Source organism: Grammomys surdaster, unplaced genomic scaffold, assembly GCF_004785775.1.
Source record: "Grammomys surdaster isolate TR1022 unplaced genomic scaffold, NIH_TR_1.0 210, whole genome shotgun sequence".
Taxonomy (NCBI): Eukaryota; Metazoa; Chordata; class Mammalia; order Rodentia; family Muridae; genus Grammomys; species Grammomys surdaster.
Genome location: NW_021604655.1, coordinates 1610020 through 1634798, shown reverse-complemented (window position 1 = coordinate 1634798; position 24779 = coordinate 1610020). Strand labels below are relative to the sequence as shown.

Here is a 24779-nt window from a genome sequence, read left to right as displayed (position 1 = left end):
ATTACTTGGGCTTTAATATATACTACTAAGCAAAGAAACTGTTTTCAAATATTTCTTTAGTTTGTGAGCAGTTAATTTTTCTTATGTAGATAGGAATGAGAGGTAAAGGCAACTGAGCAAGTACTAAAGTGTTTGCATAATTTAGTGGCTAGATTTTTAGGGAGTAGAAGAGAAGAAGTAGGGGCAGGCACTAGCTATGTCGTGGAGAGAAGCCTACCATCACAGGGCAGCTGGGAGCCAGTCATGTACTGCTGTAGTCCATAGGCACTTCTCAGATGGAACCTACAGCTGGTGCTCACTTGTAGCCATTGGTGCTGCATGGCTATGACTGACTTCACGTCTGGAACACAGCCTAAAGCTTTACTGCTTTTCTAGAGATTACATGCATTCTTACCTACTGGATGACTTGGAATGGAGATAGTGCTTGTCATAGACTTATCAAGAAGTGTAAGGGCATCAGGAAGTGGGATGGTGATTGAATTCATTGAGGATGAATGAATATTGATGCTATTGTGTTCATAGGATACACAGAGATGCTGTAAAAGCTGTGGTCTGACTTTGAGATGACAGCAGAGGTATTTGGGCTAGAAAATGTCTTGTTTCAGATTTTTGGATTTGGGGAACAGTTATTTTGTGCCAGAATTTGGGGAGTTCTGTAAAAAGTGCTTGAAAGTGAAACCTCTGAGACACTGTCCAGGTTCCAGTGCTGCACTAGTGTGTTGTCACACTATAGTGCTTACAGCTCTGTGGCAGAGCAGGTTCCCACCACTCATCTGTAGAATGTGGATGGTGGTATATCTGCCCCTGGGGTTGGGTGGGGATAAAATAATACTTGGGACATGCTTAGAACAGCTCTTGGCACATGGTAAATGCTCAGTACCTCTATTAAATTGTAATTATTTCTGCAAATGTTGGTAGTCATTTCCCAGCAGCTACTATAGTTAGTCTCATAATTGCTATTGTTACCATCTACAGTTAGGTGCCCCTTGCCCTTCTGGGTTGACTCAAAGCTGATTTTTCTGTCTAATTACACATGCAGTTGTTCTGTTTGAGGGGTTTTGTTTTTTGTTTTTTGTTTTTTGTTTTTTTTTTAATCTCATCTTACTGCTTTCTCTGTGTGGAGTCTGCAATAATTGCCTGCTTCCCACCGTATTCCCTTGCCAATTCAAATTGCTCTGCCACAGGGCTCCCTCCCTTCTAGTTCTCTCCCTCCCCTCTGAGCTAGTTCCTAGTTACAGCTTTTAGCCTCAGACCTGTGAATCTGCCTTTCTCCTTCCTCCAGGTCTTTTCATGTGGCAGTGGCCTCCTTTTCCCAGCACATACATGCCTGAGGCTCTCACTGCTTGCTTTTATGTCTGCTCTTCTGCTGACCAGAGCTGGCTTTTCCTTCATGGCCCTGCAGACTGGCCCTTTTGGCAGCTTGACATCTTATGTTTGTGGAAGGACTGCTCTGTGTCCCTTTAGAGTCTACGTGTTGCTGTTCTAACCCGAAACAGTAAACCCTTTGGGGGAGAGGAGCTGCTGACTCTGAAGTTCCGTGAGGGTACGGATGTATCTGTTTTCTTCATCACTGTGTGCTCAGTGCTTTACACATGGGCGCCAGTACCCACTGCTTCTTATATAAACAACTTTTTCCCATTGGTGAGATCTTCAAACGCTCTAATTCAGTCTTTACACACGCTTGCTTAGCAAGTGCCTTACGTGAATCAAGCATCCACTCCATCTCAGTGGGAATGCTAGATTGCATCATGCATCTTTAACTTTCCAGAACAACTTAATGAGAGGTGCATTGGGAATAATGTAGTATTTTAAAACTTCCATTGGTCTTTGTATTTTAAAAGAAGTAACTTTTTAATTTTTAAGTAGCTCTTATTTTCTTGGCAAATAACTATTTTATACCATGCATATAAATCTAGAAAGCTATTTGACTGCATTTATTATTAGAGGTGCTGTGTAAACTTATTTTTTCCCATTGTAATTGGGTACCCACAGTGGTATGTCCTCTGGCCAGTTGAATATTACAGATTTTTCCATAGCATCTTTTTTTTTTTTTTTTTTTTTTTTACGGTAAAGAACTTTCTCCACCCCCCAACTACCTATTTTAGGATTTCTCCCTTTTCATTCCTATCTGTTTACTCAACAGCCAAACCAGATCTCCCTGGAAGAGAACATCTTGGTCTCCCGTTATATTAACAACCCCCTACTCATAGATGGTGAGTTGTGATTGACTCTTCACTCGATTGGGCTGGATCCTGCTGAACTTTGTGACCTCTTCATAGTCTTCTCTAGTAAATCTTTGAAAGCAGGTCTGACATTTTTGGTACCCATTGTTTTAGACATGAAAATAATTCTTTATCTTTTGAAACTGAAATTAGTTGATAACAGGGAGAGATACTGCTCATATAGGCACACACACAAAAATGTACACATACATGCATGCATTACATACTCTAAAAACTGTTACAATATTATCTGAAAACTATACTGTTTATTGTTCTATTTGGTGGTGGGACCTGGGAGAATGGAGCCAATAATTGAGGATTACTAAAGTTCCATGCAGTAGCCAACTTTATTCAGAGCATCAGACGATTTATACTTTTAAGGGTTAAGAGAGATCACATCAGTAAAGTGTTACAGGCACAAAGGGAAATTGCATGTGGCAAAAATGTGTTTTTCCTTAGAGGCATATAAACAACTAGTAATAAGCAGTTATAATTTGAAGTAAATTCACTCCAATCTGCTGCACCTGGAAGGGGCACAGAGCGTGATACAAGAGCGTTTCCATGATTTTGAAGAAACTAAAGTCACGAGACTCTTGGTTTCTTGGCATTTTCTCATAAGCACTCAGAAATCTTCACATGACTCCATCCTTGGAATCATGTTTGGACCATGTTAGGACATCATACTGTATGTATTTAGTGACTATACTGCATACCATTGCGTGACCGATTAGTTAGTCTCAAAATACAAGATGTGTGCAGTGTGTGTTTTATGTGATGAGAATTGTTCATTGTCTCATAGCTCCTGGTTGTGTTGTCCCATTCTTTGTAACAGAAAACAGATGAAATTAGTTTTTCTTGTGACTCCCAACTTTCTTCCTAGATTTCAAGTTTGACGTGCGCCTCTATGTGCTTGTGACTTCCTATGATCCCCTTGTCATCTATCTCTATGAGGAAGGACTGGCTAGGTAAGAGGCTTTCTGGGTGGGAGGGATTGGGTGCTTATGATGGAGTGGATCTGTTAAGAAGGTTTCTAAGACCAGGCTGCTTCTTCCTGTTAGGTTCAACTCAGGGAGACAGAGTGTAACCAGGGCTTCAAATGACAGAAAGCAGACTTGGTCCTCTGCAGCTTCACCTGCAGGTCTGCATAAGGTGGAGAGGCCACAGGGTAGTTTCATGCACTGAGGGTTGTTATGAAGGCCCTAGTATATTAAAAAAAAAAAAAAAGTTGTAATTTTTTCAGAGTAGATCTAGAAGGGAAATAAGTCACATTTAATTACTTGTCATATACCAGGTCCTTATGTTAATCCTTGCAACTGCAATACCTGCTGCCTTTTCTGCAGCAGGAGAAAGGGATTTGCATATTGGAGGGGGTAGTGGTTTCTGAGTTCTCCTAATGGGGCAGTGGGTAGGGATTGAAACTCATTGAATGGTCATGTTTTCTCATAGTCGTGAAATATTAATGGCTTTCACCCCTGAATATACAAGTCATATACTTTGCTATGGTTATGAATACAGTTTTATTGTGATGCTTAGTAGGTTTTAAGGTACTGCCTGCCAACAGAATTAAGTTAAATTATAATAACTTGGAATTTTGTCTTCCATATCCACAAAGACTTATAGGTAACAATTTCCATAAATCTTTTAAGCTATTTTAAAAATTATGTAACTTTCTTGTGTTCGTTTCCCTTACTTTTGTTTTTGTTTTTGTTTTTAAATCAGCTAGTCTGCTCTGCAGTTCTGCGTCACGGCTTCGATGGGACAGTGTATAGCAGTCTAAGAGGCTTCTTCGATGGGACAGTGTATAGCAGTCTAGGAGGCTTCTTCGATGGGACAGTGTATAGCAGTCTAAGAGGGTTCTTCGATGGGACAGTGTATAGCAGTCTAAGAGGGTTCTTCGATGGGACAGTGTATAGCAGTCTAAGAGGCTTCTTCGATGGGATAGTGTATAGCAGTCTAGGAGGGTTCTTTGCATCTGTGTGCAGACATCATAAGCTGAAAATCACAGTCTGTGCATGTTTCTGATTTTAGAAAAGTCATTTTGAAAATGAAGACTACATGAATAAAATAAGGCTCGCCATTTGTGTTTATGTGACAAAGAAAACAGATGACTCCCTGTCCTCCCAGAGTTTCTCCAATACCTGTTTATGGATAGCGGCTTTGACAGGCCATACTGTACTGTAACAGCTGAGTTTTCTGCTTCTCATTTGTTTTGGAGTCAAGTGAGGGGACTAAACCTAAGCTTCTGGCTGGCTGAGCCATGTCTTCCCTTCACCTCTAGGTGGCAATGACAGCTTTTATAAGTTCTGTCATATTCTTAACTAAGATTTATGAGTTGGAGCCCTGAGAACACTGGAGGCTACTGAAACTCCATAGTCCTGGCCTCTTGTCCCTTGAAAACTTAAGAACGAGAAAAATAAAACATTTCCCAGTTGTTGAATGAAGGCCTGGACCAGCATCTCACATGAACTATTTGCTCTAATTGGATTGTCATAGGGAAGACATTCTCTAAAGCATTTATGGATGTGAGTTTCTATACTTGGAAGTATACATAGAAAGAAGACCAATATAAATTTTTTTAAAAAGCCTACTTTCTGTATTATCTGGAACAGGGAGGAGGTAAAATATTTGTACTTCTTCTGGGGCAGAGGGTGCTGTGGGCTTTGGTTTTATAGTTGGAGGCTTCTGAGCTTCCCTCTCTTGTACAGCACTTCCTCCTGATCCTTCCTCCCTCATTTGTATGCAACTTGTGGCCTGGTCCTGCTTGGTTTTCTGAAAGACAGAAGGTTATTTATGACACTGTTTCTCAAGGGTGTCATGCCAATCTATTTTGTATCATATTCTAAGGATGTTTCACCTGCAATATTAGTAGCCCTCACTCTGAGTAAAAGTTTACATAGTTTTTATGTCTTTATGATTCATATGCTCACAAAATGAGAGCAATACTAGCATTCATTACAGTTTGCTACAGATAAACAAATACTCTGGCTACATGTTGCATTAGATGTCAGAAGCTACCAATTTAGTGACAGTTGTCTTGCTTCTAGAAGGAAGTAGCATGTGCATGTGTATACATGCACACATTTATATGGTCAGTGGACACTCTTCCTTACTGTTAGGAAAATAGCCTCTTAAGTACTCAGTCCACATTGATCCAAAAAAGGAAAAGAAACATTTTCAAGTCTTTGGTGGGTTTATCTGAAACCTAGGTGGATATGAAATCTTTCTTGAAGGCATATATATGCTGTTTGCCCCAGGTATACAAGGCACACTGTCCTGTGTGGGTTCTGTGTGCCTAAATAGTCACTGTTTATCTTGGCATTCACTTGCCTTTCAGCCCTCAGAGTGCACTCAGCTGTGTCATTACAGCCAGGATCCGTCTGCAGCCCCTCCGCACCTGCAGCTTCTGCTAATCTTGGGTCACGTGTGTTTTGTGTAGACATAACTGAAGGTAATCAGTTTGGGGTGAGATCACCAGGTTGCTTTACTTTGAGACTAGAAGGAAAACCATAATCTTTCCTAAAGAGACAGACCTAGAGGCAAAAATAATTAGTTTCCTTCTTTAGACTTTTATACCCTGTCATTTCTGTTGGGAGCTTCAAATTAATGCTAGGAGATTGAAAGTTCACGTTATAACATTCACTGCATTGTGAAATAGGTTATTCTGTGTAAATTCCTTTCCCCTTTAAACCTTTTCCAGAAAAAGACCTTAGTTTAATTAAAAGTTTATGCTTTCATTTGTCTCTGTTTTAGTCACACAAAAAGCAGACCCCTCACTGCTTATTTTATGTGTAGAAGTTTTTGCCTGCATATATGTAAGTACTCTAAATGCGTGCAGTACATGCAGAGGCCAGAGGAGGGTGTCGGTTCCTCTTGAACTTAGAAATGGTCTGAACTGTCATGGGGGTCCTAGGAACAGAACCCAGATCCTTAACAAGTACTGTTAACTCCTGAACCATCTTTCCAGCTCCTTCTCACTGTTTCTTATATGTGAGTAGATTATTGAAGAGACACTAAAATGAAATTGCCTATGTGGCACTTCAGTCAGCTGTCTCATGGTCCTGGTAGTAGTGCTTCTGCTCTGTATGCTGCTGTGGTTTTCATGTGCAGGTTCCTGCTGTAGAGTCCCTATGCAGGTTGCTGTTTTGTTAGTAGGAAGGAGACACTGAGTTTACAGAGATAGGGGTATTTTGTTCTCACCAAAATGGTGGTGATCTATTTTTTGTGTCAAAAATAGAATCCAAAGACACTTTGTTCTGGATTCTACAACTTTCGGAAGATCCAATCTGGTATATAAATGATCTGAGAAAATCCCTTTTGAGACAAAGTTAATAGCCAAATTTGCAAATTTATTTTTAATTAAGATATTGAGTTGGAAACCATGTGTGTTGTCAGTGACTCAATGAAAGGTAGCCCCAGCTAATGAAAGTGTCCAAGGGGAGTTCTCAGGGTTGCAGAGAAGTGGGAAAAGACTGAAAAGACCCCTCCAGCATAGCCCTCCCCAGCCATATTACCCAGTGGAAATGCAGAAAAGACCCCAGATCATTTTGTAATGCCTTTCTTTCCTCCCCCAACTCTGGGCCCCTCTTCAGTAGCTTTGCTTGCTAATTAACACTGGCTCCGGGGGGATATTTACCTTTTCTGTGCTAGATTCCTGTGGTTTTGAAAGAATTCAGGTACTTGCTGATTGCCAAGGAATTCAGATTACCTCACAAGCTGCACACTGTCCAGAATCTGCCACAGCAGCAAGTCGGGGGAAGAGATACCAGCGACAGGGAGAAGTCCTTCCTAGCCTGACTGTCACTCTCCCTGGCAGGCCTTTGCTGTTTGTGAAGTTTGAGTCATTTCTGGCTCTGAGGGCAGAGGATCAGGCTGGTAATCCCTTCCCAGATGCTCTGCAGGGCGCTGCCCAGTCACTGCAGCGTTTTGGCAGTTTCTCTGCTGCAGCTGGTTGACAGCAGATCAGAGCTCTGGGCCTTGGGCCTCCTGTTCTCTTCCATCAGATTTTTCTAGGTCAGGCCAGGATGAAACCCAGTGGCTTCTGGCAAGGGTGCCTGAGATGAAGTCTCATTGCCCGTGACCCTCTCCTCAGGAAGCTCTACGTGCTAAAGATAACTCAGGTGCTACTACTGCGATCTCCTTTCTTTGTGCATTTGTTCTGAATGTAGAAGCTATATCTACCAAATTGAGTACTTAACTCTTCTATATCTAGGCTCCGTGATGCCGACCGAGTATAAGAGTATACACTGTCAGGTTCTTCAGGCCATGTGACAGTTTGTACATGGGAGAAGAGTTAGTAAGATCTCACAGACTTTGTGCTTGCTTCCCCCTTTTGCTTCTATATTGACAAAGGTCTTGAAGCAAGCAGCTTAGGAGCACTGTGCAGCACTATTTATAAATTCCCACTGCAGATGTGTCCTGATTACCACTGAGTCATGTTCCAACATGGCTGTCATCACTTTCTTACCATCTAGGGGTCTTGGTAGGTTTTTTTCTCCTTTCCCTCTGTTAGTTAAAGAATTAAAAGTCAGGAAAAACAAACAAACAAACAAACACCACTTCAAATATCAAGTACAAGTAGCAGCATGGAAAGATGTCAAGACAGACCATAGAATGAGTTAGTTAAAAGAAAGGCTTTTTTTTGTTTGTTTTTTCAAGACAGGGTTTCTCTGTGTAGCCCTGGCTGTCCTGGAACTCACTCTGTAGACCAGGCTGGCCTCAAGAAAGGCTTTTATTAGGGGTGCGGAAACATAGAACAAGGCACATTCAGAGAAAGACCCTGCAGAGCAGAATGGAGACCTGGGAAGCCAAAGCCTGGTTTTTCCTCAGTGGCTGGGGATTTACTGGTCTTTTAGTGGTCTTCAAAGGGTTTTCCTCCCTGAGTTTAGGGTTGGTCAGTTTGAATGAAGAGAGGCTGATAGATCCACAATTTTGGGGTAAACTTGTCCTGATTTGGCCTTGAACTTGTAGGACCTTGTCAGACTGGTCCACAGGCTGTCTGGCTCTAGTGGCTGGAGGAGAAGCCTGTGGGCCTTTGTGTGTGATCAGAAATAAGAGGAAGACACTAGATGTTTGCTATCTTTGTTTCCTAGTCATGGCCCCTTTTCCTGTTTGTCTGCCTATCAAGATCTGCCCGACTCTAGTCACTCAGTTGAAAATACATTTACAAAGATTTTATTATTTTTATTTCATGTGCATTAAGTGTTTTACTTGTGTAAGTGTACTACGTACATATATTGCTGGAAGAGGCTAGAAGAAAGATTCTGGAGTTACAGGTGGTTGTGAGCTGCCACATGGGTACTGAGAATTGAATTGAAGAGCAGCCAATGTTCTTTATTGCTGAGCTCCTAGCCCCTTCAGCCCCCTGAAAATGCATTTAACACACTAACTTGCCAGAAATGTTAGCTTAGCAGTATGGTTTACTATTGTGTATCGGTTGTTGCCCTCCTGACAGTGTGGGCGAGCGACTGTCTACAGCTTGCTGTGCTGCTCAGGGCTACAAGACAGAGCCAGTGCATATTGGTAGAGTGGGAAAAGATCAACATCCAGAGCTCAAAGTGTAATGTCTTCAGTCTGCAGATTGTCCCTACACCATCGTAAAGCAGACTACTTGTGAGTTGAACTACTGTAAGTCAAGGCCTGGTGTATGTCCTCTTCTCACTGAACCCTTTTCTTCAGTCACACGCTTGGGGTTCGGAGAAGTCATGACTACTGCCCTGCTTCCAAATGGGAGATATCAGCAAACAGAAACTATAGCTTCTAAGACTTCATTTTCAGAATAAAGATAATCTATATTTGTTTTTAGATTGATTTAAAAAAATGGACATATATTTCTTTCATTATCTGTTAACTCTAAAATAAGAGTCCAGAGTTTAGATTACCAAAGAAAGTAAGATCCCATTTTTTTCTTGGCATAAAGGTCAAGGCTATAAAATTCTGTTGTGTGGGCTTTCTTAAATCTTAAATTTTAGAAGTTACATATATCTGCTTCTGTTTCTGTGCATATACATCACAGCACATATGGAAGTCAGAGGACAACTTGTGGGAATTGGTTCTCTTCTTCTTTGTGTATCCCAGGAAACTAACTCAGACCTTTGGGCTTGGTGACAAGTGCCTTTTCCTGTTCCTGTTGAGCCATCTTGAGGGCCCAGCATACCCCCCAACCCCCATAGCACTCACTTTTCATTTTAATTGAAGATAGTTTTTTATACAATGTATTCTGATCATGGTTCCCCCTTCCTCTCTTTCCAGATCCTCCCCATCGCCCACCTGTCCAACTGTACTCATTCTTTCTCTTTAGAAAACAAAACAAGTGAATAAAAAACCAGACTGGTATTAAACAATAACAAAGAAAAATCATGAGAAACACATATACAAAGTCCATAAGAACACAAAATTGGAAGCCATACTATACAAGCATAAGACCAAGAAGGCAAAAAATGTCCAAACAAAGCAATGTAAGACCAAAAAAAAAAAAAAAAGAATTTACAAAAATTACCATTGAGTTTGTTTTCTATAGGCCATGTGCTGGGCATGGGGCCTGCTCTGAAGTGTGTGTATGCACCGTGAAACTCCATTGGAGGGCACAAGTATCTTAAATCTTGATCTCTTTTAAAAGGGAGGCTAAGGACTTAGCTCACTATATGACTTTGAGTTGAGTTAGGATGAGTATTTGCAGATTTGATCCTGAATTACCTAGGAAATTATTGATTCCTCTGGCTTGTTAGTAGACAAATTGTGTTGAAGCTTTCTGGTTTGAATAGGTTGAAGTGTGATAGTGTATGACAGGTCTAACCCCCTGGTTCTTACCTGTGGGTGGGACCTCTTCGGGGGCTGACTGACTCTTTTACAGGGATTGTGTATCAAATATTTACATTACAATTGATAACAGTAGCAAAATTACAGTTATGAAGTAGCGATGAAAATAATTTTATGGTGAGGCTCATCACAACAGGAGGAAGTGTACTGAAGGGTTACAGCACTAGGAAGATTGAGAACCACTGCTCTAATACAAAGGTCACAAGCCTAAATGCTTCATGGTGGCCACTGAGAATGGGAGAGCACTTGTCCTGTCTGAAGGCACTTGTGCTGTGCAGTGCTTGCCAGCCACCAGCAGTGGAATGACCAGGTCTTTTGTTGTTCTAAACTTCACAAGGAACTTAGTACTTTCAGCTGACACATTGGGTTTTGAAACCATCTAGACCTGTGAAATAGCTGTCCGAGTAGTGTGAAGAGTCATGTTTTACTGTCAGCTTTACCAAACTGTCCTACTAAATTCTTTTTAACCAGAGGACCCCGTCAAGGATGGTGGCTTGGTTCAGTTGTCAAGTCTCTTCCAGACTCCAGTCTGGAGCAGCTCCACAATGTTTCTGTGACTTCATGACCTCAGTGTTTTGGAAAATGACAAGCTAGTCATTTTCCAAATTGTCCTTCAATTTGGATTTGTCTGTATTTTCTCATAATTAAACTTTGGCTATTCATTTGGGGTCAGAATACCACAGAAGTGATGGTAAATTCTCATTTTGGGATATTTGATGGCACATGCTAATTATTTAGTATTTGATTAGAGGTTGTGCCTACCAGAGTCCTCCATTGTAAAGTGACTTTATCTTCTCTCTGTGATTACCAAGAATTATGAGGAGGTAGTTGAAAACCATGTAAAATCTCATTCCTTTTCTCATTTTTTGCCAGTATCTTTTGTATCTACTGATGTTTCTCGCTTAAGTGAATTATTACAGCAACGACTGCTAGATGATGACTTTCAAATTCCACTATCCTTCTAGTTGTATTTTTTGCATTTTACTTCAAGGAAAGGTTTTTTTCTTCCTATTATGTATTGATTTGCTTATCAATGTAGACTGACATATTTCTATTTCACTTGGTGGGCCCCTTTGTTACTGTCTTGTTGTCATACTCTGCCCCAGCTTTAGCCAGTGGGAGCCCTTGTACACTGATGTGTGTGTCCTTTTGACATGTCTCCATCATCCTTTGAGTATCAGACATTTTAGGGTCTTCTTGTTCTAACCCTGCCCTGGAGTCAGTTATGTCTCCGAGGACCACTGGTTACTTGGCCATAGAGAATTGCATTTAGAGTTGAAGGTTTGGGAACTTGATGATCTCATTGCTCTGGGGCTTGCAGGAGAGAGACCTGGGAAGCATGTATATATCATGTGTTCATATGTCATATGTGCATCTGCCTTCATTTCTACATTTGTTTATGTGGAAATGGGCTTATAATAGCACTTATAATTAATTCTTCAAAGTTCAGAGTATAAACTTGCTTTTATCTTTTACATATTTTTATTTCTCTGTACTAACAGAAAAAGCTGCCTCCCACTATCTTTAACATTTTTATTTTCATCTTTTTTTTTTTTTCAAGAGGGTTTCTCTGTGTAGCCCTGGATGTCCTGGAACTCACTATGTAGACCAGGTTAGCCTCCAACTCACAGATCCACCTGCTTCTGCATCCCAAGTGCTGGGGTTAAAGGTGTGCACTGCCACCACCAGGCTTTAACATGTTTATTTATTTACTCACTCAGTTTTCTTGATTGTAGCCAATCTCTGGGCTCCCCACTCAGAAGTTCTCCAGTCTATGAATTTAGTGCCCTTGGAGCTATTGCTGTGCCTAGATAGCCTCATATATTTCCCAGGGATTGCGTCTTAGCCTGTACAATGTCTTCCTCATGGAGCTGTAAGAAATTAGCCACGTCATTCATGTTAAAAGCAAGAACAAAGGAAAATCATCACAAACCAAACTTATTGGTTACCAAGATCCTTAGAGCTGGACTAGTAGACCAGGTCTGAGAGCTGTGCCTCATCTAGGCAGCAAGAAGGCAGTGGTGATCAGAGGAGAATGTGGCTTTTAACCCAGATTCATGAGAACTGCGAGAGATCCAGCTGGCTAAGCTCAGCCTTCCTTCTGTATGGTCTTCTTGTATTGTTCTTTGGGCTGAGGGACAACAGAATCAGGGCCGTTTGCTGTTACGCTTCAATTCACCCTCGAGTCTTTCATCTTGTTTCCTAGACCCAGTAGAAGCCTACTCCGTGACATTCATAATATTGTCCATGCTGGGTTTTAGAATCAGATGCTCCAGTGACAGGAAGATGAAGAAGAAGAAAAATGATTTGTAGAAATCCAGCCTTCTTGAAAAGCATGTGGGGTCCAAATGCATGGAACCCAAGATCCAGCTCACTGTGTTTTTCATGTTGACCAGGTGGCGTCAAGTATGCAAGAGGAGATACCTCCTTTCCTGACCAAAACGTTTTCTCCCTCATGCTTAATACTTGTTGAGGGAGATGATGGCGAGTGATACATCGCCATGAGCTAATGTCTGTTGGAAGTAGGAGTCTTGGATCTTGCCTGGTCCCTCTGCATTTCATTCAGAGAGACTTCAGAGAGTGATTCTCCCACCTGCTCTGAGAATCACTCTCTATATGAAGATTGGGATGTAAAGGCAGAGTTCACTTGCCACCAAGTGCAGACGAGGAGTTAAATGGTAACTCGTAGAAGTTTATGGAAGCTTTGAGGTCTTTTTCAAGCATAGACACAGTGCTTGTCAAACTCTCTTTAGCTTACATGCCTAGTCAACATTTTCTCATCATCCACATCCTTTTTCCTGTCCTCATGTTTGTTTATTTTAGTTTCTTGGTTTTTCTTTTTTCTTTTTTCCCCCTTTGGCTTTTGTATATTTCTGGTATGGGGAATTAGGGAATGGAGATGGTGGGCTGGTTGAGAAGAAATAGAGAAGAGGAAAACTTTTAAATGCTGACCTTTAATGCGGTAAAAATCTTGTTGACTTCATAGTCTGGGTAAGAATATATAAACCATTTGTAAATCACATGAAAATAAACTTGTGGCCTTCTAGGTTTTTCACACACTTGGATATGTGTCTTGGGAAAGCACTTTAGGGCAGGGTGATATGGCACGAGCAGTGAGTGGGTACTCATGGCCCTGTGTTCACTGTAAGCATTGTCTTGAGAGGCAGTTTTGATGCCAAGCATCACTAGACAGTTTTCTCTTTCCCTGCTTGCTGCCTGCAGAGGCACGTGTGCTTTGTGCTTTCGTCTTCTATTAATAGTCGTCCAGGACAACAGGTGGCTGCCCTATTTGCTTTGGGCTCCATGTTGCAATCCTTCTGTCTTCTGCTTTCTTTCTAAGTTCAGAAGGCCTTCTCCTGTGCTGTCTATGTTTATGTTGCTGTGCTTCCTCCCATTGGTGCTTCATGGGCTTCCCAAGTCAGTAGGGATCAGTGCTGTTCCCTCTGCACATGTGGTTCAAGTCTGCAGGCACTATGCTCAACATGTTTCCTTTTTCTTTTCTCCTGTAAAATGTTGTTATTCCAGTCACTGTGTAGACCTTGAGTAGGTGTTCCTTGAAGCTTCATAGCTGTAGGCACTATTCTATGTAGAGTTTCCCAGGTTGTGAATTACTATATTTTGAATTTTTATTCTTCCCATTGATAGAAGATAGAAGCATATCTAAGAGTGTTTAAGCCACAGGATTTTAGAGTTTGCAATCTTGGATCAGTTATTCAAGTTCTTTTGTTTGTTTGTGTGTTTGTTTGTTTCTATTTCTTTATTTATTTATTTATTTATTTATTTATTTATTTTGGAGTCAGGGTCTTGTTGCAGCTCTGGCTAACCTGGAACTCTCTATGTAGACCAGGTAGATCTCTGCCTCCTAAGTGCTGGGATTAAAGGTGTGTTTTACCATGCCTGGCCAAGTTGTTTAGTCTTTATGGGTCATATTTAATTTTATATCTACTTAAAATTGAGGTGTAACATAGATCTATTTCATAGAGCTGCTTTTAGGATTGGATTGATATGTGACAGTGTATAGAAGACACTTCTCATAACAGCTACCACTGAGCAGAGCTCACTATTAGATAATATTGTCGCCTTCTTCTTGTAAGATAATGATAACATCTTCCATGTTATTACTGTCTCTGCAATCGACAATTCCACTGAACCTTCCTGGCATTAACCCGTTGTTTTTCCTGTCAGGTTTGCAACTGTACGATATGATCAAGGCTCCAAGAACATTCGGAACCAGTTCATGCACCTGACAAACTACAGCGTGAACAAGAAGAGTGGAGACTATGTGAGGTACCGGCTGGGTCAGGGCTAGAAGTCAGCCTCAGCTGTGAGGGTGGAGGCATGGCAGTTAAGAGGGTGAGCTGCTAAGGAAGGAACGCGTAGGTGACACTGAGAAAAACACCCTTAAAAAACAGTTAGGTTTTTTTGTGAATGGATGTTCTGGCTCTGTGCATACCACACATGTGCCTGGTGCCCTCAGAAGCCTGAAGAGGGGAGCAGATCCCTGGAACTGGAGTTATATATGGTTGTTAGCCTTGCACGAGTGTTGGGAATTGAATACATGTTTTCTGGAAGAGCAGTGAGTGCTTTTAGCTGCTGCTGAGCCATCTCTAGTCCCTTCAGTATCAGTTTTGAGGTATTGCTGCAGCTGCTGCTGCTACTGCTTCTCCATGGTATACCCAGACATAGGGCACCTCATCCTATAGAATATACCTTGGCCATTTGTCTTTCCCTACTTGACTTAGGGGTAATAATTTCATATGGAAGTCAAATCTAACGCTTAAAATTATTTGTATCTTTTGACACTATAATTCCATTTCTATGAATTTAACCTTAAGAATGTATGTACAGAATTGGTTTGTTACATCTTTACTATGTAACGTTTGATGGAAAAGCATTATTGAGACAGTACATTTAGCAAATGCTTGATTGAATCAGTCTGTTAGCTAAAGTTTCTTATTGTTGAGAAATGAGAAAAGGATATGTCCTAAAATCTTAACTCTCTTTAACTACAAAGTATAAGATTAGGGTAGTCAATTTTTAGGTTTTTCTCATTTGCTTTTATGTATCTTTTGAAATTTTCTAAAATACACTACAATGAACACAGGAAAAAAAAAAGAAAAAAGAGAAGAAAAAAACTAAAGAAAGGAATGAGACCTTCTCCGAGAAGAACCAGTAGAAAGCAGCACCAACCCAGCTGTGTGCAAATGTTATTTTTTTCTCTATTTTCTTTCATCCTGATAATTTTGCCAGGAAAGTGGAAAAATCGAAAAGAAACCCAAACAGTCACTTTCTATTCAAACTAAAAATAAGTTCCCACTAGATCCAAGGAAGGAAGGAAAGAATCTGGAAGTGTTGGGTAGTTGTTAAAGTGAAGGAGGTTTCATTGAGTGTCCTATGGCCCACACTGAATTGCTTAAAGCTGCCATGTCCCTCAGGTTAGATGATCAGGGATATGACTGGAGAGGGTTCTAAGGGTTAAGAAGTCAGAGGCAAAGCACAAGTCTCTGGTTGCAGGATGACATTCATGGGAGCTCCCCTACTCACCATTCTGTGGCAGTAGGACTCTTCCAGTCACTCCAGTGCCTTGTGTCATCAGGGGGACTTGAGAGGTTTGGGAAAGTAGCTGTCACAACCCTGACAGGAGGCTTGCTAGTGTGTCAAAGCAAGTCTGTGTTTAGCTCCTTGTAAGACAGTAGTAGTACATTAGCTTACTAACCTATCCCAACTTAGTTCTGATCTAAATGGCATTGAGGTTGTTTGCTGGCCTCATGTGACATTCACCTCAGAGACTGGATGTGTTATATCCCATTGTTACTTTATTATAACCATTCTTAAACTCATTCACATTTTTCCTACCTTTCTTCACTTACTTTTGATGTGGAAGAATTAGCTCTCTTCTTTACTCTCTTCATAAAAGTTAACTCCACATTTGCTTTTCTTCTTAAGAAATTGATAGAAAAGGGTGTCTTACAGAAGAGCCAGAAAAAACCAGGTTGAAGTCAGCAAACTGAATGCTTATCTAAAATATTCAAAGCACAGAGAAACGCAGGTCTCTTGGCATATGTAGCCTTGATTCCTTTCTTTTTAGTTGTGATGATCCAGAAGTGGAGGATTATGGGAACAAGTGGAGCATGAGTGCCATGCTTAGGTACCTGAAACAAGAAGGCAAAGACACAACTGGTGAGTATCAGACCTTTTTTCTTTTAGTCTCTACTTTAAAAAAATTTTCTATTATTTATGTACAGTGTCTGTGCATGTGAGCATGCATGCCTGCATGCAGATCCTCTGGAGCTGGAACTATAAGAGGTTGTGAGCTGCCTTACATGGGTGCTGGGAACCGAATGCAGGTCCTCTGCAAGTGCAGCAAGTGCTCTTAACTGCTGAGCTGTCTCTCCAGCCCCAACTTCACTCCTTAGTGCTGTTGTACTGCTTCTCACCAGGGCCTCCTGATAATGCTGCTGAGAAGCCCCATGGTGCCTGCTCTTGTTCTTTTTCCTGTGGTTTACAGTAGAGAACAGACTTCCTACAACCCCCAATTCCCTGTTCTTGTTTCTAATTTGGAAAGTACCACTTTTCTCTTAGTTCTCAATGAATTTATCTATCTTAAGTGCTATGCTGTGGCATTTTGTATACCATATTGCCTCTCTCTATTGGCTCTGAGTTCAAATTTTTTAAGTTGAGCTCCCTCATTCTTGTTGCTGAGTAGGAGAATGTTAGAGTGGAATTTGAGTATGAGGCTTGGAGTAAAAAAAAATACTTGCTGAGCCTTGAGCAGCTTGGGGAGCAGTGTGTAAATAGACTTTGTTCATGCACAGGGAAAGGGTGCTAGGAGAGTGAAAAGGGGGAGAAGGCTCGTTCTGCAGTCTGTACCTTCTGCACAGGCCATCTGCACCTGTGTCCATCTCTGCATGTGTGCTGGCCCTGTAGCACCCATGCTGAAGACCACCATTTTGATGCTTTTTGAATCAGCACACATCCTTTTATAATTGCTTTTATAATTGACCTGGAATCTGCTTCTACTAATGCATGCATTGTAGTGTTTCTGTTTTCATTACAAAAGATTGTTTTTGCAGCATTGATGGCCCATGTGGAAGACCTGATCATTAAGACAATAATCTCTGCTGAACTAGCTATCGCCACTGCCTGTAAAACCTTTGTTCCACACCGCAGCAGTTGTTTTGGTAAGGAGCTGCTAGATGCTTGTGTTTTGTGAAGAGGGTCTTGGGATCCTCAGCTAGTGGGGCATAGTGATTTCTAGGAGTCAGGGTACATCCTGGGTTTGCTTTCTTAAGCTCATAGGGTAGATGCAAATTCTGTCAGGAAGCTGGTGGTAACGGTGGTGAGTTTTCACTGGAGTCTCTGCAGGGATAACTCCCTTTCTGTGTAGGGAACAGGGATTGAAACTGAAGTATGGGTCTCTCTGTCAGCACACTCAGAAAAAGTCTGCAATAGACTCTACAGGAATCCAGCTCTAGCAAAATATATTCCGGAGCTCTCTGGCTGCCAGACTGGGAACAGATCCAAGAAGCTCTGGCTGGTACCAGTGTGTGCTTTCTCCCGTTTTCCGATGACTCCTCCTTTTTGTTTTATTCGTCTTCCTAGTGGTTCCCCCCACCCCTTTCTCCGGCTTGTTTTCCTCCCTCCTCTCCTCCCCTTCGGTTTCACTGTATCTTTTTGATAGTACAGACAAAGTGCAACAAGTAGTTCACAACCCGGATCAGAAAACCCGTGACCGCCTGACCCACTGGCTGTGTCTGTCTGTCACACCAAGGCTGCCTATGTACACGCCTGCTTTCTCCATGGATAGGAACTTAGTACTAATTGCCAGTATGAAAGTCCACAAGGCCAGGTCAGCTCTGGGTACATGTTGAACCTTGGTTAAAAAAAAAAAACACACAGGGTAACTGATAGAGCATTACCAGTTAAAGTGTGGGATGAAGTGATACACAGTAAGGATGGGAGAGGTGCGCCTTCCTCGGGCCTGGAGGCAGGGGAGTAAAGAACGTGGTTTATAAGGCTTGTGTAGCCTGAATTTGAAGCTCCTGTTGCACCCCTTTTTGGTTGGGTGTTTTATAGGAAGTTGCTGTAGTTTCCATTATCTTGGTATAAATGACAGCCATGAGGTCTCTCCCTCCCGAGAGGACTATAAGATTCAGTGAGATGGTGCAAGCAAAGAAAGCAACTGGCACCCTGTCTGGCTGTGAAGCTGTACTTCATAAAAATTACCTTTATTTTATAGTTGACATTCTAATTTTTGATCTCGTTAATGGATTGTAGTAGCATGTATTTGTCTGTTGCTCAAGTAAGAGATCTGTTGAGACTGACTAGAAGATGCAGATAAGTCAGAGTCTAGAATTGTAGAGTACGAGAAAAGGCTGCAATGTCTTTTAAAACCAGGTCTATGGAAGGGAACTATGGAACCAGTGTGCATAGGTTCTGTGTCCAGCTAGAACACCCTCCCGTCTGTCTGCCTTGCATTCTCTCATTCCTTCAAGACTCACTCCACTCTGCTGCTTCTCCGAAGCCTTGCTGAGCACAGGGCCCTGTCATGTTACCACCACATGCTGTTCTATGCTGGTTTATGATACTTTCCCTATCTTAAGTGTAGCTGCTTTCCTCAAAGTCTTCTTGAGTTGTTAATAGTCGTTGTGACTGCCTTCCCGTCTCATCTGTCCATGTCAAATCAGAGCTCCAGGTACTTTTCCTGACTCCTTGCCTTCCTGTGTGTTTGATTTATCTTGTGGATGAACTACTTCTTTCTCATGTTACTTTACCTAGTAGGCTACCAGCATCCTTCCAGGCAAAGCCAAGTGTCACTTCTTTGGTGATCTTTTTTTTCTAACCCTCCTAGTAAGGATCAACTCTCACCCTGAGGTTACAGTATTCTGTTCATGTCTCTGTAGTGTCTCTTGCATGCCCTCTGGTGTTAATGTATGTCTTTCCTAGTGGAGTGGAAGCTCCTTGGTGAAGGCCGGCACAGGGTCACCACTGGCTTTGCTCCTCATACAGAGCAGTATCTTTTGCTCACAGAGAATGTTGGAAAATGTTTGTTAAATGAATGCTGGGTGCTTGTTTTCATTGCTTCTTGGCCTGGCAGTAAACTTTCCAGTAGGTCTGATTTGGTAATTGTACTCTATTTGAAGATGGATGTGGAGGCTAACAGAATTGACTCTAACTGATGAAACCTTTCAAGATTAAATGTTTCCTTCGTACCTTGGCTTGCCTGTGTTGGTAAATTTCTCATGGCCCTTGGTATAAAAAAAAAAATCCTTTGTTCTAAGTAACTAATCTTGAAGGCTTTTCTGGGTATTTCTTTTTTGTATCTTACTCTGTAACCTGATTGCTTATTGGAAGCTTAAGAATGGGTTCTCAGAATTCAGTGTGAAAGAAAGGCAACAACTCTTTCTGACTAAGAGAAATATCCCCAGACCCATCAGCCAGGGTCTCCTCTCCCCTTCCCTGCCTGGTCCCCGCTCTAATAAATTCAGGCATCTGGAGTTTTTTAAGTTGTTTATTGTCTCCTTGGCTTTTGTGGTTCTAATTCCTGTCAGCCCTGGATTCTGTGTGCTTCATTAACCTCCACTGTGAGATATGAGTTTGTATATTTATATATCTTTGTGTGAATCTGTTTGTCTTTCTCTGACTCTTAGCCTCCCCTAGGGTTTGTGTTATAAGGAGTAAGCTTTGAATGTGTGTCAGAGTAAACAGGAATTGAGAGCTTCCTGGAAGTTTTGGTTTAAACAGAACATTCATACTTTTAGAGGAAACAAAGAACGTAAGATGGGGTTCTCTATATGCTTTTGGGGGTCTTTTGTGGCCTTCCACTTGCGGATTACTGTCAGGAGCATTCTGTCACTGGGATTTCTGTCCTGTGATTTTCTCCTCCCTTGCCACCTGTACTGTCTCCAGGTACCTTCAGTATTCCTAGTCAGCACTTTTTCTGCACATGTAACTCTTCTCCTCTCTGGCTGTGTACTGAGCAGAGATTAATGTTGCAGCAGTACATTACTGACAACAGTTTTGTCTTCTCAAAATCAGTTTGCCCTGGTAGCTGCTATATTCCTGTGTCTACACTGTTATTACTACCTATATATCAACCATAATAGGCAGTCTGAAACTTAGTTATTTAATGCTATTTTATAAACTTGGTTTGTCATGATATAGTAGTGGAGACCCTGAGTGGTAGCCTTTGTTTCGGGTCCTAAAACTAGCAAGTAAAAAGAACTTGAATGAAAGAGACTCGGCCTGGAACCAGGGGCCTCAGAGGATGAGTCTTGGCAATTTCCCATCTTGATCATAGGACTTCAATTATATGATTTTTGGATGCCTCCCCCAATAAAACATGTTTCTAACAGTCAAATTTTTACTGACTTCCAAGATTGTGAAATGTGGTACAATGTGAACTAATAGGTGTCAATGGCAAGTCTTTAAGTATGCTAAGGAAATTGGCACTGTGAAATTACTGACTATGAGAACAACTGTTTTTGACCATTTGAAGAAAATCAGCCAAAAACAACAGGATGTTAGCTGTCTTTCAAAGATGTTGCTGTTGACAGTGGTTTAATCTTTGTTTGTGAGACTGGCTGAAGTGATGGGCTCTGACCCTGGTCCTCTCTAGTGTGGGATCATGTGAACTGACTAGCTTAGTCTTGCTTTGATCAGAGACCAATGCCATGTCTGCTGAGAACCAAGTATGTTCAGGAAACCTCTCTTGAGTGAAGTCTGGTTTAGTTTTCTGTTACCTCTGCTCTTGACCATTTTTCAGGGTAAGGCCATGTTCTTTAAAAGGAAGGTGTCCATAAATGATTGTCAGAGGAATGGAAGAAGGTAGCATGCTTTCTCCATTATGCAAACCTCTCCACCAAGAGTAAAAGAATGGAAGGCAGGGGCAGTGTTCAAGGTAAGCCCCTCTTCAGTTTATCCCTTGCTCCTGTTTAGACGGGGAGGGGCATTTTCTGTAGAAGGGGCATAGGTGCTAAGAGGCTACTGTTTGTCATTAACAACATTGCTGGTACTTACTACCAACCATATATCTTAAAAGCCTTGGTTTATGAGAAGGGGAAAGAGTCAGCAAGCTTAAGGAAGTTATCTTGGGTCATGTGGCTAATAAATGGCCAGGCCAAATTTGAGGCCAGATATCTGGCCCTTTCTCCACCCACATAAAGATGACTCTGATGAGTCCACTCCTTCTGGCATGTCTCACATCCTGGATTTTCCTGTGCTGTCCTGTAACTAGATCTCAGGAACAATGACATCATCTTTTCTAGCAGATCAGGCTTGGAAAAGAGCACTCTTTCTGCCGAGTCCACAGTGCCCAGTCATAGACACTCCTTTCAGACCTAGGATTATAGGCGTTAGCTAGCTAGATGCCTTAGTGATTCTGGGAATGAGGTGAAAGGTCAGCATTAGGGTTCCCCCTCTTACTCAGTTCATTCTCCTGTGGGATCTTGCTCTACTTTCCCCAGAATTCTCTTTTGGACTAATTATAAAGGCTTTCATTTTGCTTTTAAACTCAAATCCTAGGCTGAGGTGAAAATGTTTTCATTACAGAAAAGGATCTCAATGACAGAGGGCACTTCCTAGTGCCAGCACGTTCCATTGCTGGGACTGTGGCTTTAGTGGGGCTCTTATTTCTGAGGAGGCTTAGTACATTGTCTCCAAAATGAGTAGTTTGCTATATTTAATGATCTCTTAGGTCTCAGTGAGACTGTTTTTCTACTCCCCACTCCTTTCTTCAAAAGTCATCTATCAGATTTTTTTCCTTAATGTATCTTTAATAAATTTTTCTTAATGAGGATTTCTGTTTATTTTTGGCAGGTGGTTCTTCTGTTACTGCTATGCCAGCTCTTCTCTTTTCAGTGAACTAAATAAATTTATTTTCTTTCTTAAAAAATGAATTCTTGTTTTTACTGTGACTAGTAGCTTTGTTATGACTAAGTAGGTAGGCCAGAAGATAACAAGTCTTTATTGGCTTTTGCTTATACATAATTTTCTCTTTCTTCCCCCTCAGTGGTTCTTAATTATTTTTGTGCCTCTCTCTATGTGTATGTGTGTGTGTCCATGTGTGTTTATGTATGTACAAGTATGTGAAGCCCAGATGTCAGTGTCTTCCTTAGCTACTATCCACTTTGCTTTTTATTATTATTATTTTTTGAACAAGGTCTTTCACTGAAACTGGAGTTCACTGCTTCAGCTAGCCAGCAAGCCTCAACTATCCTTCATTCTATGCCTTTCCAGTACAGAGTTCATAGGTGCGTGTTCTCATGCCCGTCTTTTTATGTGGGTGCTGGGGGGCCTGAACTCAAGGTCTCGGAAAGCATTTTAGCTGATCTATCTCCCTTTCCCTTTGTTATTCATTTCCTAAATGTTTTTACTGATGGAGTGGATTATTTCTGCCTTAGGTTTCTATTACTGTGATAAATACCGTGACCAAAAGCAGGTTGAGGAGGAAAGAGTTTATTTAACTTACACTTCTACATTACAGTCCATCACTGAGGGAAGTCAGAGTGAGAACTCAAGGCAGAACTGAAACAGAAGCCATGAAGGAACATTGTTTACTGGCCTGCTCAGCTTACTTTCTTACACAACCCAAGAGCATCTGCACAAAGGTGACACTACCTCCACATCAGTCATAAGCTAAGAAATGCACTGTTGGCTTGCCTACAGACCAGTCTTTTGTAGGAACATTTTCTAAATTGATATTCCTGCTTTCAAAATGACTTCAGCTTTTGACATGCTAGCAAACAAGCTAGCACACTTGATCTAAACTGATAACTGAGATGTGGCCCTTACCTTCCAGAGGAGAGACACAGATAGGAAGGGATAGTTTACATAGTAGAATGATTATAATGTTCTTGGACCATGCAAGTGTTCCCACCTGTTCACCTAGGGGAGCCAGAGAAATACACCCTAACAGAAGGAATGTGATATGCAGACCACACTGTTATTACAGGACCTGAATTTTTCTCCCTCCTAGACAGCATCTCCTAAACAGAAGCTTACTCCTCTCATGCCACCTCCACCAGCAACCTCCCTCTTTGATAGCTAGGGCAGTGGCTCAGGAGGTAAGGGATACATGGAGTTCTACACTGTTAACATGTGACCAGGTATTCCACTTGTAGGTATTTACTTAGGAGAAACAAAACTTGATGTGCACACAATTCCTACTCACAAAGGCTGATACTGTATTTGAAATGATCCCAAATTAGAAACAGCTAAAATATACACCAACTGTGAAATGGATAAATTGTGGTATGTCCGTATTGTAGAATACCAACTACTTTGGAATTTAAAGGAATGAACTACACTTTTGACACATGTAACAGCATAGGTAAGTTTCAAAAGATAATACTATGTGAAAGAAACTACTCTAAAAAGATTATAGACTATACATATTTCATTTATTTGACTTTCTGGAAAAGGAAATCAAGTAAACAGAAATCCCATTGGTGGTTGCTGAAAGATGTGGAAGTGAGGGTTGATCACAGAGGCTCGAGTGTGTCTCTGTGATAAGATCTTTCTGTATCGTGATTGAGATTGGGTTTACACTGCTGGAGCTTTTCAAGAGTCATTTTAAAGGGGTGAATTTCACTGCACATAAGTTATATACCTCTATACATATTCCTTAAAAGGAATTCCTGACAGATGTGCCTCAAAAACATGGTAAATATAATATAAGAAGCTAGACACAATCGAGTATACACTGTTTGATTTCCATTTATATGAAATTCTAGAATAGGTAGAACGGATTGACGGTGGAAGGATTAAAAGTAATGGCTGTCAAGGATGAGGCAGGAATAAGCTATCTAGCAGGAAGTGGCTTAAGGGATTTTCCTGGGTGATGATATATTCTGTGTGTTCCTTGATACAAGCGTGGGCTACATGGATATAATCAATTCCAAGATTCATTAATCTGTATCTTTAAGACTCATATATCTCATCATACCTAAATGATATCTCATAAGGGAGTAGAGATGATTGGTTGAATTGAAGAGAAGAAGGCCCTCAGTGTCTTTGTTGAGCTGGTTGTTTCAAGAGTTTGATCTGATACATAGCTATCTTTCACCCTACTCCCAACCGCTGAGGCCAACCTCACTGAGGTGTGTTGGACCTGGCACTCTGCTGTCACATAGCAGCATGCATTGCTTCCCCAACTCTCACATGATTATAGGTTCAAGCCTGGTCTAAGTGTAATTAGATTAATTAGTAGATTGAGGCTCGGTTGGCTTGAGAGCATGGCACACTCCACAGGCATTGCTATCCTGGCAGCTTTTATCACAGGAGTCAAAGTTAGTTTACTGCTGTGAAAGCACTTTTTCTCACTTTAAGATATGTTTTTCTTTTCCCAGAACATTGTTTTTCAGACTTTTAGCCGAATATGAGTTCTTGGAATTTGCCCCTGATGCAGTGAAATGGTTAAGTATGACTGCTTAAAACTCAATGTGGAGTGTTTAAATACTGGCTCTCTCTCATTGATTGTCGATCCATCTTGCATTGGTCTTCTTTTGTGGCTAGTTCTTTCTACATACAGTTTGTGTATCATTCCTATTGTCATTGTGTTCTTCATGCTGTTGTGAAATACTATTTTATGAGATAGTTGAATCCTATGTTTTTGCTCTTAAAAATAGAAGGGAATGTTTTCTAGTATCAGATACTGTATCTTGCTTATGTGATGCTATGGGACTTGTAGATTATGCATTGTTTTTCTGTTTCCCTCCCTTCCTTCCCTCCCTCCCTCCCTCC

The 24779-nt window shown here is 41.2% G+C and overlaps 1 protein-coding gene across 6 annotated transcripts in view; it reads left to right on the top strand.

The window, feature by feature from the left end:
* The window catches only part of Ttll5 (tubulin tyrosine ligase like 5), a 233987-nt gene that overhangs the window by 35966 nt on the left and 173242 nt on the right, over window positions 1-24779 (top strand). For all 6 annotated transcript variants that reach the window (XM_028771843.1, XM_028771841.1, XM_028771849.1 and 3 more), the window contains 5 exons: window positions 2144-2213; window positions 3103-3187; window positions 14223-14324; window positions 16126-16217; window positions 17111-17218. In XM_028771843.1, the coding sequence (XP_028627676.1) occupies window positions 2144-2213; window positions 3103-3187; window positions 14223-14324; window positions 16126-16217; window positions 17111-17218 (457 nt within the window). The remainder of the gene's footprint in view (window positions 1-2143; window positions 2214-3102; window positions 3188-14222; window positions 14325-16125; window positions 16218-17110; window positions 17219-24779) is intronic.